The sequence below is a fragment of the Pogoniulus pusillus genome, chromosome 35, assembly GCF_015220805.1.
Source record: "Pogoniulus pusillus isolate bPogPus1 chromosome 35, bPogPus1.pri, whole genome shotgun sequence".
NCBI lineage: Eukaryota > Metazoa > Chordata > Aves > Piciformes > Lybiidae > Pogoniulus > Pogoniulus pusillus.
This window is the reverse complement of record NC_087298.1, coordinates 3,123,659-3,138,816: the sequence shown is the minus strand read 5'-3', so window position 1 is coordinate 3,138,816 and position 15,158 is coordinate 3,123,659. Positions and strand designations below refer to the sequence as shown.

The 15,158-nt window shown below is 55.4% G+C and overlaps 1 protein-coding gene across 16 annotated transcripts in view; it reads right to left on the bottom strand.

Annotated features, from left to right (window-relative positions):
- CACNA1B (calcium voltage-gated channel subunit alpha1 B) overlaps nucleotides 1-15,158 on the bottom strand; it is a 482,132-nt gene that overhangs the window by 29,442 nt on the left and 437,532 nt on the right. For all 16 annotated transcript variants that reach the window (XM_064171600.1, XM_064171605.1, XM_064171604.1 and 13 more), the window contains 2 exons: nucleotides 12,625-12,721; nucleotides 386-494 (listed from right to left, as the gene is read on the bottom strand). In XM_064171600.1, the coding sequence (XP_064027670.1) occupies nucleotides 386-494; nucleotides 12,625-12,721 (206 nt within the window). The remainder of the gene's footprint in view (nucleotides 1-385; nucleotides 495-12,624; nucleotides 12,722-15,158) is intronic.

The following is a 15,158-nucleotide window of genomic DNA, read 5'->3' as shown; positions in this document are numbered from 1 at the left end:
GTGGCCAGGAGGAGGTTGCTCTCTTCTCTCAGGTGGCCAGCACCAGAACAAGAGGACACAGCCTCAGGCTGTGCCAGGGGAGATTTAGGCTGGAGGTGAGGAGAAAGTTCTTCCCTGAGAGAGTCATTGGACACTGGAATGGGCTGCCCGGGGAGGTGGTGGAGTCGCCGTCCCTGGAGCTGTTCAAGGCAGGACTGGACGTGGCACTTGGTGCCATGGTCTGGCCTTGAGCTCTGTGCTAAAGGGTTGGACTTGATGATCTGTGAGGTCTCTTCCAACCCTGATGATACTGTGAGACTGTGAGACTTTGGTGGCGTCAGGAGGACACCAAGGCAAGAGGCAAGCTGGGGTTGGAGCCCACTGGCAGGCAGCAGCTCCCTCTCACCTGAGGCCAGTTTGATTTCCAGGGCAGTGCGGATCAAGGCCATCAGCGTGGAGGTGAAGTGGACGGTCAGGTCCTCGGGGGAGATGGGCATGTTCATCCGCACCAGGCGCTGGGGAGAGAGAGGGGGATGCTGTCAGAGGGGGTCAAGATTCCTCCCCCCCCACCCCACCCCTTCCCTCCCCTCCTCTGCAGGCCCTTAGAAGCAGGCAGATCACAGAGGTGTGCTCACCTTTTGTGTGCTGAGCTACCTGCAGATAGACCCTTTGGGAGCGGGTCTGAGCCCTGCCGGTGGCTTCAGTGCTCTCAAGGTGACTCTGCCAGCATTTGTGCTGCCATCCTGCACAGACACTTCCTCCCAACCTGGCCAGTTTGAATGCTTCCATCCCATCTCAGAGCCTGGCAGCCTGCTCCTGATAGCCTCAAGCTATGCCTGCAGCCTCCAGCCATGTCTGCAGCCTCCAGCCAAGTGGCGGCACCCAGCACACCTGCCCAAGCAGCGTGCTGGGGGAGGGGTACAAACCCACCCCCACCATCCTTTCCTACAGCAGCTGCCTTCACCTCTGTGCTGCTGCAAAAGCAGGGAGGTGATGGAGGACTTGCAGGCACCACCTGAAGCTGTGGCTCCATCCAGAAAGTGGCTGCACCTCTTAGAATTGCTTGGGTTGGAAAAAGCTTCTAGGGTCCCAAGCCATCAACCCAGCACCACCATGGCCACTAACCCATGCCCCCAACTGCCATAGCCACAGGTTTCTTGAACACCTCCAGGGATGTTGACTCCACCACCTCCCTGGGCAGCCTGTTCCAACTCCTGACCACTCTTGCTGTGAATAAATTGTTCCTAACTTTCAACCTAAACCTCCCCTGGGGCAACCTGAGGCCATCTCCTCTTGTCCTGTCACTTCATACTAGGGAGAAGAGACCAACTCCACCTCACAGGTGACCTGGTCAGTGAGAGGGATATGAGGGAGGCACTTTTGGTGGCAATGACCACAGGAGGTGTGTGAGAGCTTTGCACAGCAGCTCTGCAGGCTCTGGACTGGTCCCAAGGTGAAGCAGAGCTGAGAACAAGGCTGCTGAGCCCTGCGATGTGGCTCAAGTGCTCTGGGGCAGTTAGGGACTGGCTGCTAAGAGCTAAAGCTCTGCAGTATCCTTATTGGAGACATTTGGATTCTGTCCTTTGGACCTCTTGGGATGTCCACAGTGAAAGGAGGTCAACTCTGCTCCATTCCTTCCAGGCCCTGAACTCCACAGCTCCATCTGGACCTTACCAAGAGGCTCAAAAGATGGATTCACTCGAGCAGGACTTCACATTCCCCCAGTCCAAAGGTGGAACAGTTCCTCAGGATTGCTATCCTCAACCCTGGTTGCAACTCCTCTCCCATCACCAGTCAAGACCACCTCTGATAGGGCAAATTCCTCACTCCTGTAAGCAGTGAAGTCCCTGAGCTGGCTTTGGGAAGCTGTGGCTGCCTTAACACAGTGACGCACGGAGATGCAGCTGGACGAAGCACTCTCCAAGCCCTCCCGATAGCATTAAGGGATGGATTTCTCCTTCCTCAGCAATCTAATGATTTCTCAGCTCCTCAGCTTTCACAGCCTCTTTAGAAACTTCCTTGGCTGGAGCCATATCAGACAAGGCTCTGTGTTGCCCTGCTCCGAGGGGACATGCGACCCGAGGAAGTCATTGGTCTGAGCAGCGCCTGGCAGCAGCCTGCAGAGCCACCTGTGAGCTGGGGCCCATGCTGGGGAGGGAATTTTATCCTCATCTGAAGGCTGCTCAGGCTGTTGCTTCGATCCTATCACTGCACAGAAGCCTTCTCTCTGCTAAACACCAGCCCAGCCTGCTGCTAAAGACACTGGAGTGTGGGCAGAGCAGGCTGCAGGGTGACCCTGCTGCTGGGGGGGGTGGAGGCAGAGCAGGTGGGGCTGGCTACAGCTCTGGCTCTGGCCACTGGAATCATAGCATCAGAGAATGGCTTGGGTTGGAAGAGGCCTTTCAAGCTCGTTCAGTTCATCCTCCTGCAGCCAGCAGGGACATCAGAGCAGGTTGCTCTGAGCCCCAAACAGCCTCACCTGGGATGGTTCCAGGGATGGGGCAGCTACCATCAATCTGGGCAACCTGGGTCAGTGTTTAACCACCCTGAGAGGAAAACCTTTCTCCCTTCTCTCCAGTCTGAATCTCCCTCTTTCAGTTTAAACCATCACCCCATGTCCTGTCACGACAGGCCCTGCTCAAAAGCCTGTCCACAACTTTCTTCTTTGCCCCTTTAAGCACTGCAAGGCCACCAAAAGGTCTCCCTGGAGCCTTCCCCAGCTCTTTCAGCCTGGCCTCACAGCAGAGCCCTTCCAGCCCTGCCAGTACTGCTGTAGGCTCCAACAGGTCCCCGTCTGTGCTGAGGAGTGCAGAGCTGCTCCAGCACTGCAGGAGGAGGTCAGCAGAGCACTGCCCTGTGCCAAGGGGCACTGGATAACCTCCAGATGCAGCTCTGCTGGTGCAATCCTCTCCCTGGATGTGATGTAGCTCAGGGATGCCTTGTGCCAGCTTGCTCCCCTCCCTCGATGGCCTGGGGAAGCTGTATGGTGGAAACATCTCTGCTTATGGGCAGGTTTTGCTGGTGAAGGGATAAAAAGAGGATGCTGAGAGCAGGGACCTGCCTGGGGTCTCAAGTGAGGTGAGAGGCAGAGCAGGGCAGAGAGCTCAGCCCTGCCTCCCACTCCTCTATGCTGCCCAAAGCCCAGACTGATGAATGGAGGCTTGGTCCCCATCCCCACCACTGGCTTATCTCCATGCTCAGAGACATCTCTGACACACGAGGCATGGACTGAGCTGCCTCAGGCATTCTGGTGCCCTGAGACAGACCCCAGCCCTGCTACCTTCTGTCAGCAAAGGAGAAAACATCCCCCCCTCCCCTCAACACACACAGGGTGGACGTGTGCCAGTGCTCATGGAAGTCACAGGGCACTGGTCCAGAGGAAAATGGTTGCTTCTGAAGTTGAGCTGACATTGAGAGCAGCTGAGACCTCCTTATTTATCCTCTTCCATGGCTTTGGATCTCGTTGCACGCTGCAGGGATAAGAGGCTCCTGTAACAACCTCCCCTGTCTCCTGAAGTCTGAGACAAAGCATTGTAATCTCAAAGAGCTTGCTCAAAGCATGCCCAGAGGTTATCTCCCACGTCTGGCAAGCCTCTGAGACAGGGAAATCAAAGCCAGAGCTCTCCTCCCTTTCTAATTCAGTGAGAGTATCAAATGCTGGCAAAGCCACAAGGATTTTTTCCCGGTTCACTTGGGTCAAATGAAGCAGGATTTTGGATCAGGCTTCTGCCCTCAGCACACAAAAAGTCTCAGCAACGTTGTGGTAGCCACACGAGCCCACAGCCACCACTCACAGAGTCCCACTCAAGCCCAGCAAAGTGGGAGAGAGAGTTAGGGGATGGGGAGAGAGAAAGGAGGTGCATGGAAGTGAAGAACAAGCAGATGAGATAGAATTCATCCCAGGAGAGCTCTGTCCTCACAAAAACTAGCACCAAAACCCAGCCAGGGACTGAGAGGGCTCAGGTCCCCCCCTGCCCAAAGGTGGCTTTCAAGAGTGAATTCCCAAAGGGAGTGGGTGCAGAACACAGACCACAGCACAGCTGAGAGGATCACAGGGTGTAAGGGGTTGGAAGAGACCTCCATAGATCATGGAGAGTCAGGGGCTGGAAGGGACCTCCAAAGCTCATCTGGTCCAGCCCCCCCTGCCAGAGCAGCATCAGCCAGAGCAGGTCACACAGGAACACATCCAGGTGGCTCTTGAATATCTCCAGAGAGGGAGACTCCACAACCCCCCTGGGCAGCCTGCTCCAGTGCTCTGTCACCCTCACAGGGAAAAAAATTCTTCCTCAGGTTCCCATGGAACCTCCTAGGCCTTAACTGCCACCCACTGCCCCTTGTGCTGTCAGTGGCACCACCCAGCAGAGCCTGGCTCCATCCCCCTGGCACTCACCCTGCACACACTGATGACCAGGAGTGGGGTCACCTCCTCCTCTCCAAGCAGCACAGCCCCAGCTGCCTCAGGAAGATGCTCAACTGCCTTCATCACCTCTGTGGCTCTGCACTGCACTCTATCAAGCAGCTCCTGTCCTTCCTGACCTGGGGGGCCCAGAGCTGGACACAGTGCTCCAGATGAGGCCTCACCAGGGCAGAGTAGAGGGGCAGGAGAAGCTCCTTCAACCTACTAAACCACAGCCCTTCTAATCCACCCCAGACTGGCACTGGCCTTCCTGGCCACCAGAGCACACTGCTGGCTCATGGCCATCCTGCCAGGACTCCCAAGTCCTTCTCCCCTCCCCTGCTCCCCAGCAGCTCAGTCCCCAACCTATCCTGATCCCTGGGGTAGTTCTTTCCCAGGTGCACAACTCTACACTTCAAGCCTCATTGAATTTCTCCCTGCCCAACCCTCCAGATCATCAAGTCATAGAATCACAGAATCAAGCAGGTTGGAAGAGAGCTCCAAGCTCAGCCAGCCCAACCTAGCACCCAGCCCTGCCCAGCCAACCACACCATGGCACTAAGTGCCCCAGCCAGGATTGGCTTCAACACCTCCAGCCACACAGACTCCACCACCTCCCTGGGCAGCCCATTCCAATGCCAATCACTCTCTCTGACAACAACTTCCTCCTAACATCCAGCCTAGACCTGCCCTGGCACAGCTTGAGACTGTGCCCCCTTGTTCTATTGCTTGTCACTGACTTCCACTTGGCCATGCAGCCATTGGCAGCCACTCTTTGGGTGGGGCCATCAAGCCACTTCTTTATCCATCTTTAGCCAGTTTAAATTGATTACAATTAAAACTCATTACAATTTCATCCCATGTTTGCTGGGTCCTTCTGGCTGAAGATGCACTTCAAAGCCACCAATTCCTCATGCTTTGTGCCATGAGGCAAATCCTAGAATCAAGCAGGTTGGAAGAGACCTCCAAGCTCATCCAGTCCAACCATTGGAATGGGCTGCCCAGGGAGGTGGTGGAGTCACCATCCCTGGAGGTCTTCAAGCAAAGCCTGGATGAGGCACTTAGTGCCATGGTCTGGTTGATTGGATAGGGCTGGGTGCTAGGTTGGACTGGATGAGCTTGGAGCTCTCTTCCACCCTGCTTGATTCTATGATTCTAGCACCCAGCCCTGGCCAACCAACCAGACCATGGCACTAAGTGCCTGACTTCCAAGAATGAATCTGACTTGGCTGACTTTTCCAGAGCCCAGAAGCAGAAGGCAGGAGCCAGCAGATGCAGATGGCAGAGGCCCCAACTTCTCCTGCCTCCAGCAAAACCTCCCTGCCCTTGGGGGTGCCCCTGCTGATTGCCAGCCACAACTCAAGGGCTGAATGGAGCAAATCAGTAAATAGGGAGCAAGAATATAAAGGTCAAAAATCCTTCCCAAGTGCCCAGACCTGGCAGGAAACTGCTTCCTTGCACCCAGTGCTGCTCCTCATCCTCCTTTCACCTCCAATTTCCTCTCGGAGCATCTGAAGAGAAGCAGCTGGCAGCAGATGGAGCTCCGGCAGCGCTCGGGGAGCGCTCCTGCAGCTCTTGCTTTTTAATTAGGTGGTTTTGGAGCCGTCCCCCTCCTTTCCCAGCCAGGGGAAGCTCATTAATGTGGCTGTAGGAGAAGGCCCCAGAGGCAGGAGCTCTCTGAGAGTGTCTCTGGAGTCTCCTAATTAACTCTGTGCAGATAACGAGGGAGCAGTCACCGCTTAGCGCCGGGATGCGATGCTCTGCGCTGGGCTCGCCTGTGTGGTCAGAGGGATGCAGACATCACCTCCCCCCCCCCCTCCCCAAGCCTCTGGCAGTGATTTCATTGCAGATAAACAAAAGCCTCCCTAAGGAGAGAGCAAAGCCTGGTGGCGAGCTCAATTGGCAGAATTTATGCCCTTTCAGCATTCGGTGCCTGCGGATTTGCTGCTTGGAAACTTTTTGGGCAGTGGCCAAAAAGCCTTAGAGAAAAGGGGAGGGGGAGGGGAAGGGGGGGAAGGGAGGGGGGATTCATCCTGGTGTCAAAAGGCAGGATAAAAGGGTCTCCCTGCTGGCTGCCAGCCTGACCCAGAAAGTGAGGGCTGAGCAGAAATATCTGCGCTGTAAATGGGACTCAGCCACGTGTTTGTCCAGGCGTTAGGAGGGAGAGGAGAAGATTGAGCCAGGAGCACCAGCAGCCCCAGCTGGCACCCCCCCCCAGGGGGTTGAATTATTAAGAGCATCCCCAACAGCAGCTCCCACTCAGCCTCTGGGAAAGGAACTGGCCTGGGAACAATCCCCAGAGGTGAATAAAGTGGGGACAAGGGAGAGCTGCTTGTGGGAAATGAGGCTGAGCTGGGTGAATAAATTATTTGCTATAAATAATTCACCCTGACCTAGTTGAGATTCTTCTAGTCCCATTTAATGCTTCTGCTGGCTTCAGAGAGGGTGCCCATGGCCTTCCTCTCTCCCATGGCTGACAAGGAGCCAGGGCTGGCCCCAAAATGCAGCCTCTTGTCTGTGGACACAACTGGAGCTATTACACTGAGTGGTCATCCTCCCTTCAGTAGGTGAAAGCTTGCTCCTTGTCTACCAAAAGCACTTCAGAGAATCACAGAATCAGAGAATCAAGCAGGTTGGAAGAGAGCTCCAAGCTCAGCCAGCACAACCTAGCACCCAGCCCTGCCCAACCAACCAGACCATGGCACTAAGTGCCCCAGCCAGCCTTGGCTGCAACACCTCCAGCCACAGACACTCCACCACCTCCCTGGGCAGCCCATTCCAATGCCAATCACTCTCTCTGACAACAACTTCCTAACAACATCCAGCCTAGACCTGCCCTGGCACAGCTTGAGGCTGTGTCCCCTTCTTCTGTCCCTGGGTGCCTGGCAGCAGAGCCCAACCCCACCTGGCTACAGCCTCCCTGCAGGCAGCTGCAGACAGCAATGAGCTGTGCCCTGAGCCTCCTCTGATGCAGGCTGCACCCCCCCAGCTCCCTCAGCCTCTCCTCACAGGGCTCTGCTCCAGGCCCCTCCCCAGCCTTGCTGCCCTTCTCTCAACACCTTCCAGCACCTCAACAGCTCTCTTGAATTGAGTGGCCCAGAGCAGGACACAGCACTCAAGGGGTGGCCTGAGCAGTGCTGAGCACAGGGGCACAAGAACCTCCCTTGTCCTGCTGCCCACACTGCTCCTCAGCCAGCCCAGGATGCCATTGGCTCTGCTGCCCACCTGGGCACTGCTGCCTCAGCTTCAGCTCCTTTCTCCCAGCACCCCCAGCTCCCTCTCTGCCTGCCTGCTCTCAGCCACTCTGGCCCCAACCTGTAGGTGCTTGGGCTTGTTGTGGCCAAAGAGCAGAATCCTGCACTTGGCCTTGTTCAGTCTCATCCCATTGGCCTCTGCCCACCCATGCAGCCTGGCCAGGTCCCTCTGCAGGGCTCTCCTACCCTCCAACAGCTCCACAGCTGCTCCTAGCTTGGTGTCATGCTGTTCTCATGGTGTTAGCTGTGTGCAGGAGAGGTAGTATGGATGGGTAGCTAGACATGGGCCACCCAAACTCCTGTTCAGCCTTCAGGGACCTGATGTTGTTCTTAAAACCCACGTGGCAGGGTGAGGTGCAGCCCTGGAGTGGATGAGGAGCAGCTCTGAGGTCAGCCTCCCATGAGGTCTCCAGGAGTCTTGGCCAAATCCAGAGGCGTTAAGGGAGAGTTGGAGCCCTCTTAACCCTTGGCATAAGGGGTGCAGAGCCAGGCTTGGCAGCACCAACAGAGACACAGAACAAAGGCCAGAGTCCCCTGCAGCTGCCAGCAGCACCCTGTGGACTCAGTGCAGGGCTCTATGTGGAGCTAGGCTTGGACAGAGTGTGCTGGTGGTGCTGTTGGCTTCTCCTCTTTCCAGAGAGGGAGGTAAAGAGATGAGTCTCAGGGGCAGTGGGGAAAGGTTTGGGCTATTGCCTCTCCTAGCACCACAGTGCTCCTAAGTGTCACACAACCAATAGAACCTTCTTCCATGGGCCTGTGGCATCATATTGGCCTACCATAAAGGTAGATCATTAGATCATAAAGGTCTCTACCTTGAACATCATCAGCTCCATCCACAAACCCAGCCCTGCCAGGTCACCACTAAACCACATCCCTCAGGACCACATCTACACACCTTTGAAACCCCTCCAGGGATGGGGACTCCACCTCTCTGGGGAGCCTGTTCCAGTGTTTGAGAAACCTTTTAGAGAAGTTCCTTGCAGTACCCAAGCTAAACCTCCCCTGCTGCAACCTGAGGCCATTTCCTCTTGTCACAGTATCACAGTATCACAGTTGTCCTATTACTTGTTCCTTGGGAGAAGAAACCAATCTCCACCTCACTTCAGCCTCCTCTCAGGGAGCTGTAGAGAGCAATGAGGTCTCCCCTCAGCCTCCTTTCCTCCAGACTAAACACCCCCAGCTCCCTCAGCTGCTCCTCCCCAGCCCTGCTCTCCAGACCCTTCCCCAGCTTTGTTGCTCTTCCCTGGACACTCTCCAGCATTTCCATGTCCTTCTTGCAGTGAGGGCCCCAAAACTGAACTCAGTGCTAGAGATGTGGCCTCACCAGTGCCCAGCCTGGGGGGGACAAGCATCTCACTGGCAGTGCAGTGCCAGGGGGATTTAGCAGTGCCCTCTTTCATGAAGCACACAAAGCTCTGGGAGGCAAAGGATGGGCTGACTCCAGGTGACTTCAAAACTGACTGCCACTCTGCCCTGAATAGCACAGACAGCCCTAGGACCCTCCACCACAGACAAGCTGAGTCTGAGTGGCCTCTGAGTCTCAACACATGAGTAAACAGAGTGAAGAAACACCCCACACACACCCCCCCTCAGCTGCCAAGGGACCAGCCATCCAAGCTGAAGCCCCCAGAGCAAAGTCAGCATGGCTTTCCTCCCTCTTTTCACTTGACTAGGTAGAAGATGCTTTCAAATTCATTTCCTTCATCCTTTTCTCCCAACCCCAGTGGAGGACAGAGCTCTCCCAGTGCCCGAGCAGAGTGGGAGCAGGACCCCAGGCATGCACCTCCAGGCAAGCAGCAAGCCACGAGCACAGAACTGCAGGGGCTGGTCGTGCTGACCAAGGAGAAGAGTTGAGAATGAGCAACCAGAAAACAGCAGAAAGGAAGAGACAGCAGCCAGGGAGGCTGCAAAGAGGGGGAGAACACAAATGACACAACAGTGTGCACAGATAGGGAGAAGGCAACACAAAGGCAAAGGAGGGCGGGGGGGGGGAAGACACAAAAACCTTTGCAGAGAGGAGAGGGAAAGAAGATATAGAAAGAAAAAGGGTGGAGGTGGGGCAAAAGAGCCAGACAGAAGAGTAAGGCTTCTGGAAAATCACTGGGGTCAGAGGGAGGGAGGGAGGGAGGGAGGGAAATCAAGGCAGAGACACAGCCCTGGTTGCTGTCAGCACTGACTGAATGGCAGCTGCAGGACAAGGGGTGGTTGTCCCTCCACATGCTGGCTCTGCCTGCAGCTGTGGGTGGCTGGGTGGGCTGCACTGCCCTCCCCAAGTGTCCCATCAGCTGCAGGAGGACAGCAAGTGGTATCAGGGTGGGGGGCACTACAGAGCGTAGGGCAGAGGGATGCCATGTCCCATGGATAGCAATCACCTGAGGGAAGAGAGAAGCATAGGACTGGTTGGGCTGGAAAAGCCTCTGAGACCATCCAGTCCAACCAGCAACCCAGCACCACCATGGCCACTAAACCATAGAACCAAGCAGGTTGGAAGAGAGCTCCAAGCTCAGCCAGCACAACCTAGCACCCAGCCCTGCCCAATCCACCAGACCTTGGCACTCAGTGCCCCAGCCAGGCTGGTTTTGAACTGCCATGGCCACAGGTTTCTTGACCACCTCCAGGGATGGAGTCACCACCACCTCCCTGTTCCAGTGCCTGGAAAGAAGTTGTTCCTAATGCCAAAGGTGTTCAACCCCAGTCTTCCTCCACGGAGGAGTTGTTCTGAGAGGGAGGAGGAAGGTAAAACTGGTACTGCCTCCCTGTAGGGTTCAGTTTTATCAGGGAGTCCACCCAAGCTGCAGCCTTTCCCCACAGTTAAAACTCAGATCTGGTCTGCAGTCTACATTTCTGCACTCTGGGGCTCTGCTGGCCTGCAGAATGAGGCTGATCACCTCCAAGCTCAGAGAAATCTCATGTTCAACCTCCTTTGGAGCTGCTGGTCTTGAACCCATCTCTCCCTATAGAATCATAGAACCAAGCAGGTTGGAAGAGAGCTCCAAGCTCAGCCAGCCCAACCTAGCACCCAGCCCTGCCCAACCAACCAGACCATGGCACTAAGTGCCCCAGCCAGGCTTGGCTTCAACACCTCCAGGGATGGCAACTCCACCACCTCCCTGGGCAGCCCATTCCAATGCCAGTCACTCTCTCTGGCAAGCTGTTCCCCCTGGAGTGTTAACCCTATACACAAGCTCACACACAGGCACCTTAGGGAGGTTTTGTAGTAGATGAATAAAGATGGAAGACATCTTTGGAGAAGTCAGGAGCCTGTGACTGGAAACCATCCCCAGGCACCTGAGGTCTGTGAGTTTGCTCTGGGGACACAAACTAAAGGAGATGCCAGCAAAGTGTCAGGGAAAAGGCAGACTCAGGAAGGTACATCTGCAGTGGTCCTGCCCAGGCAGAGTCTCCCGCAGCAGCTGGGCACAGTTAGATGGAGGCATAGAGGTGCTACACTATGAGAGTCAGCCAAAAGGTTTGACACAGGAGCTGTGATTTTAACCCCTCTTATTTCCTTCCTTCCTTCCTTCCTTCCTTCCTTCCTTCCTTCCTTCCTTCCTTCCTCCCTTCCTCCCTTCCTCCCTTCCTCCCTTCCTCCCTCCCTCCCTTCCTTCCTTCCTTCCTTCCTTCTCCTAACTGAACAAGTCTGGGAGCTGGGGGAAAGGAGAACTTTATGCCTCTGGTGCATACCTCTGTGTGACCACAGAGCAGAGCACAGAATCAGGCAGGGTTGGAAGGGACCACAAGGAGCAGCCAGTGCCAACCCCCCTGCTATGCCCAGGGACACCCTACCCTAGAGCAGCCTGACCACAGCCTCAGCCAGCCTGGCCTCAAACACCTCCAGCCATGGGGCCTCAACCACCTCCCTGGGCAACCCATTCCAGCCTCTCACCACTCTCCTGCTCAACAACTTCCTCCTCACCTCCAGCCTCACTCTCCCCACCTCCAGCTTTGCTCCATTCCCCCCACTCCTGACACTCCCTCACACCCTCAAAAGTCCCTCCCCAGCTTTTTTGTAGCCCCCTTCAGATCCTGGAAGGCCACAAGAAGGTGACCTGGGAGCCTCCTCTGCTCCAGCCTGCACAGCCCCAACTCTTTCAGTCTGTGCTCACAGCAGAGCTGCTGCAGCCTCTGAGCATCCTCCTGGTCCTCCAAAAACTATGGGGTTCAGTGCCAAGAAGCTTCCAAGGAATCATCCCTGCAAATACCACGCTGGGACAGCAGCAAGGCTCTAACTGGTAGGGTCTGGTTCTGCTCTGTGCCTTCCCAGCTTACCTGAGCTTCCATCCAGGCAGAGGCTGGAAGGCAGCAGCCAGCAGCTGCAAAGCATTTCACTTGTTGTTCTTTTATTTGGTGGTTCAATTAAAGCAAGAGACCCAAAAGTGCTGCTCAGAATAAACAATAAATGTGAGTGATTTCTTCAGCTCACTGCCTTAAAATGTTTTCTGTTAAAGTGATTTCTTCCACGAGGGTGTTTAAGGAGCCCTTCTGGTGTTGCCTCTGTTTAATAGCTTGCTAACTCCTACAGTGCTGCCTACTCTAATCACTCCAATCTAATTAAAAGTGGGGAGGAGGGGGGAGGAGAAAACCAAGTTACTACTGAAGGGCTACTGAGAGCAGGCAGGCAAAGAGCTGTAGGAAGATAAATGGGGATCAGACCTGAGGGGTAATTTGCTTATTAGCACCCTCCCTCCCTAAATTAGCCTAAATGGAAGCAGAATGAGAGAGAGAGCAACACTGAGAAGAGAAAGCAGAGACATACTCAGAAAGACAAAGTGATGTGCCATAGTTTCAAAGGAAGAAAGGAAAGGGGAAGAGAAAAATAAAGAGAGGAAGGTTTAAAAGTGAAGAGAAAAGCAAAAGAATCCAAACTCCACTCTGCTTCAGCAGAGAGAATCCAGGAGAACCAACACCAAGGCCACAGAGAAACCAGCCCCTGCTTCAGCCACGGCACAAAGAAGCTGGTGGGTGGGCAGGGGTGCCTAGGGGAGGGTGTTCTACCTTATAGGCAACGCGGGCAGGGCATTTCTTTCCAAGGCCTAGAGGTGGGGACATGTGTCTCAGCATCTCATACATGTCTGTGTAACTGATGCGCCCGCTGGGAGGCAAAGGCAGGGAGAGGCGAAGGCAGAAATCACCGCGGAGCAGGGGAGGGGAGGGGAGGGGGAGGTCAGGATAGGGGTAAGGAGGTGAAGGGGGTAGGGGGAGAGGCAACACAGTGGAGCAAATGAAAAGGAGGAGAGAGAAGGGGAGGGGAAGGGGAAAGCAGACAAGAGAACAGAGATCCGGTTAATCATTGCTCAGGAGAAGGACACCAGGAGCAGGCGGTGGGGACAGAGGGAGGATGCTCCACGTCCGTTGCTGTGGTTCAAGCCCGAGGTGGTCTCCTGGCTGCAGAGCTGCGCCGTGGCTCCCTCTGGGGAATGATTGATGTCTCCGGGGGGGAGAGGGGAGGACAGGGTGTGAGGAGGGGTTGGCTGGCTCTGTGCAGGGATGAAGGGATGCTTCCCCTTCTGCCCCCCCGCCCCCAGACCAGTCAATCCAGGGGCTGTATTCACCATGCCGGGGAGAGCTGGTAGGCAGAGTTATGGGAGCAAACACTCAGCTTTCCTGCACTGACTCTAGAGTTGGGGTTGCAGGCTGGCTTTGTGGGCTACCAGAGAAGCAAAAAAGCCAGTCCAGGTGTGTTTGCTCAGGGGACAGCCTGGCACTGCTCTGGCTCCAAGCCCAGGGTGCCTCAGCCCAGCCTGAACATCTCTAATCTCAATCCAGGCTCAACCAAACCAGACCCCAGCACTGGACTCGCAGGGAGGTGGTGGAAGTGGGACCTGTGTCTCCTTCTCATTTCACAGTATCCCAGTATCATCAGGGTTGGAAGAGACCTCACAGATCATCAAGTCCAACCCTTTACCACAGAGCTCAAGGCCAGACCATGGCACCAAGTGCCACATCCAGTCCTGCCTTGAACAGCTCCAGGGACGGCGACTCCACCACCTCCCCGGGCAGCCCATTCCAGTGTCCAATGACTCTCTCAGGGAAGAACTTTCTCCTCACCTCCAGCCTAAATCTCCCCTGGCACAGCCTGAGGCTGTGTCCTCTCGTTCTGGTGCTGGCCACCTGAGAGAAGAGAGCAACCTCCTCCTGGCCACAACCTCCCCTCAGGTAGTTGCAGACAGCAATAAGGTCACCCCTGAGCCTCCTCTTCTCCAGGCTAACCAATCCCAGCTCCCTCAGCCTCTCCTCGTAGGGCTGTGCTCAAGGCCTCTCCCCAGCCTCGTTGCCCTTCTCTGGACACATTTGATAGGACCTTTCTTTCATCAAGCCAACATCAACTGGTTGCCTCCACCAGCACAGGCAGCTGACTGCCCTGTGTGTTGGAGTGACCTGGGAACTGCAGACCTTTGGGACAAGGCTCTCAGACCAGCTCACTGCTGATGGCATCTCCCTTCTATGCATGCTGGTGGGAAACAGAGCCCTGCCCTGAAGAGCAAGGGCTGCAGAAACAGAAAAGTGTAGTCCTGCTTTGCCTTTTTCTGCCTGCTGGAAGCAACTGTGCCAACCTCATTTGGTTTTCCCAGCAAGCTGCCTGCTTCTTACACGGTGCAGATCTGAGCTGCCTCTCATCAGCAGGTGATTCATTAACACCCCACCCCTGGCAAAGCAGGACAATATTGTCACCTCCACTGTACTAAGAGGGGAAAAAAGACCTCACCCCTTTCTCTACAGCCACAAAAGAAGGCACTCAGACACCAGCCCCCTGCCCTAAGGTGGGGTTCAGCTCCTCTGTCAGGCACTGCTGCAGGAGGGGGTGGAAGGAACCTACCAAGCCAGCCCATCTATTCCTGTCCTTGGTAACCAACACAGCTCAATGCCTCCCAGGGTTTACAGCCCAGAGCTAATTTAAGGGCTGCTGAGAGACACAATCTAACTGCAGCCAACAGCCCCCCCTTGGCTTCTCTCTTCTGCCCCAGTTCAGGGTCTCAGGTCCTCCCTGCAGAGTCTGTTAACTCTGAGTCAGCTGTGGGAAGCTCCTTGCCTGGAGTGAAAGAGAAAAGCAAAGTCCAAGTTGGTTGCTTCCACCTCTCTCTTCATCTTCTGCTCTCCATGTGCTGACTGCAAGGAAATCCCTGCCTGGCACTGGGACCCCACTGAAGGGCAGTGCCAGCCTGTGCTGATTTCTTAGCTAGACCTGTCCTGAGCTCCCTGCTTCAGCTCCCAAGCACAGCATCCTGTGCCATGAGGCAGGAGGTTTCACTGGCTGCCCACCACAGCTTATGGTCTCAGGGAGAAGAAATCTCCCTGCCAAGGCAACCTCTTGCTGTTGCACTGTCAAAAGGCTCAACTCTTCACCTCCCTTCAGCCTTGGAAACCATCCCTCTCCACTGCCCACCTAACCAGCACCCAGATCTATGTCTTTCCAGCCCAGGAAAGGGAAGGGCTGAAATGTTGGTCACCCAGCTGGGGATGCAATGCCAAGAAGCCCAACCACAACAGACTTGCTGCTCCCTAGCAGGCCAGGGATGCCATTTCTCTCT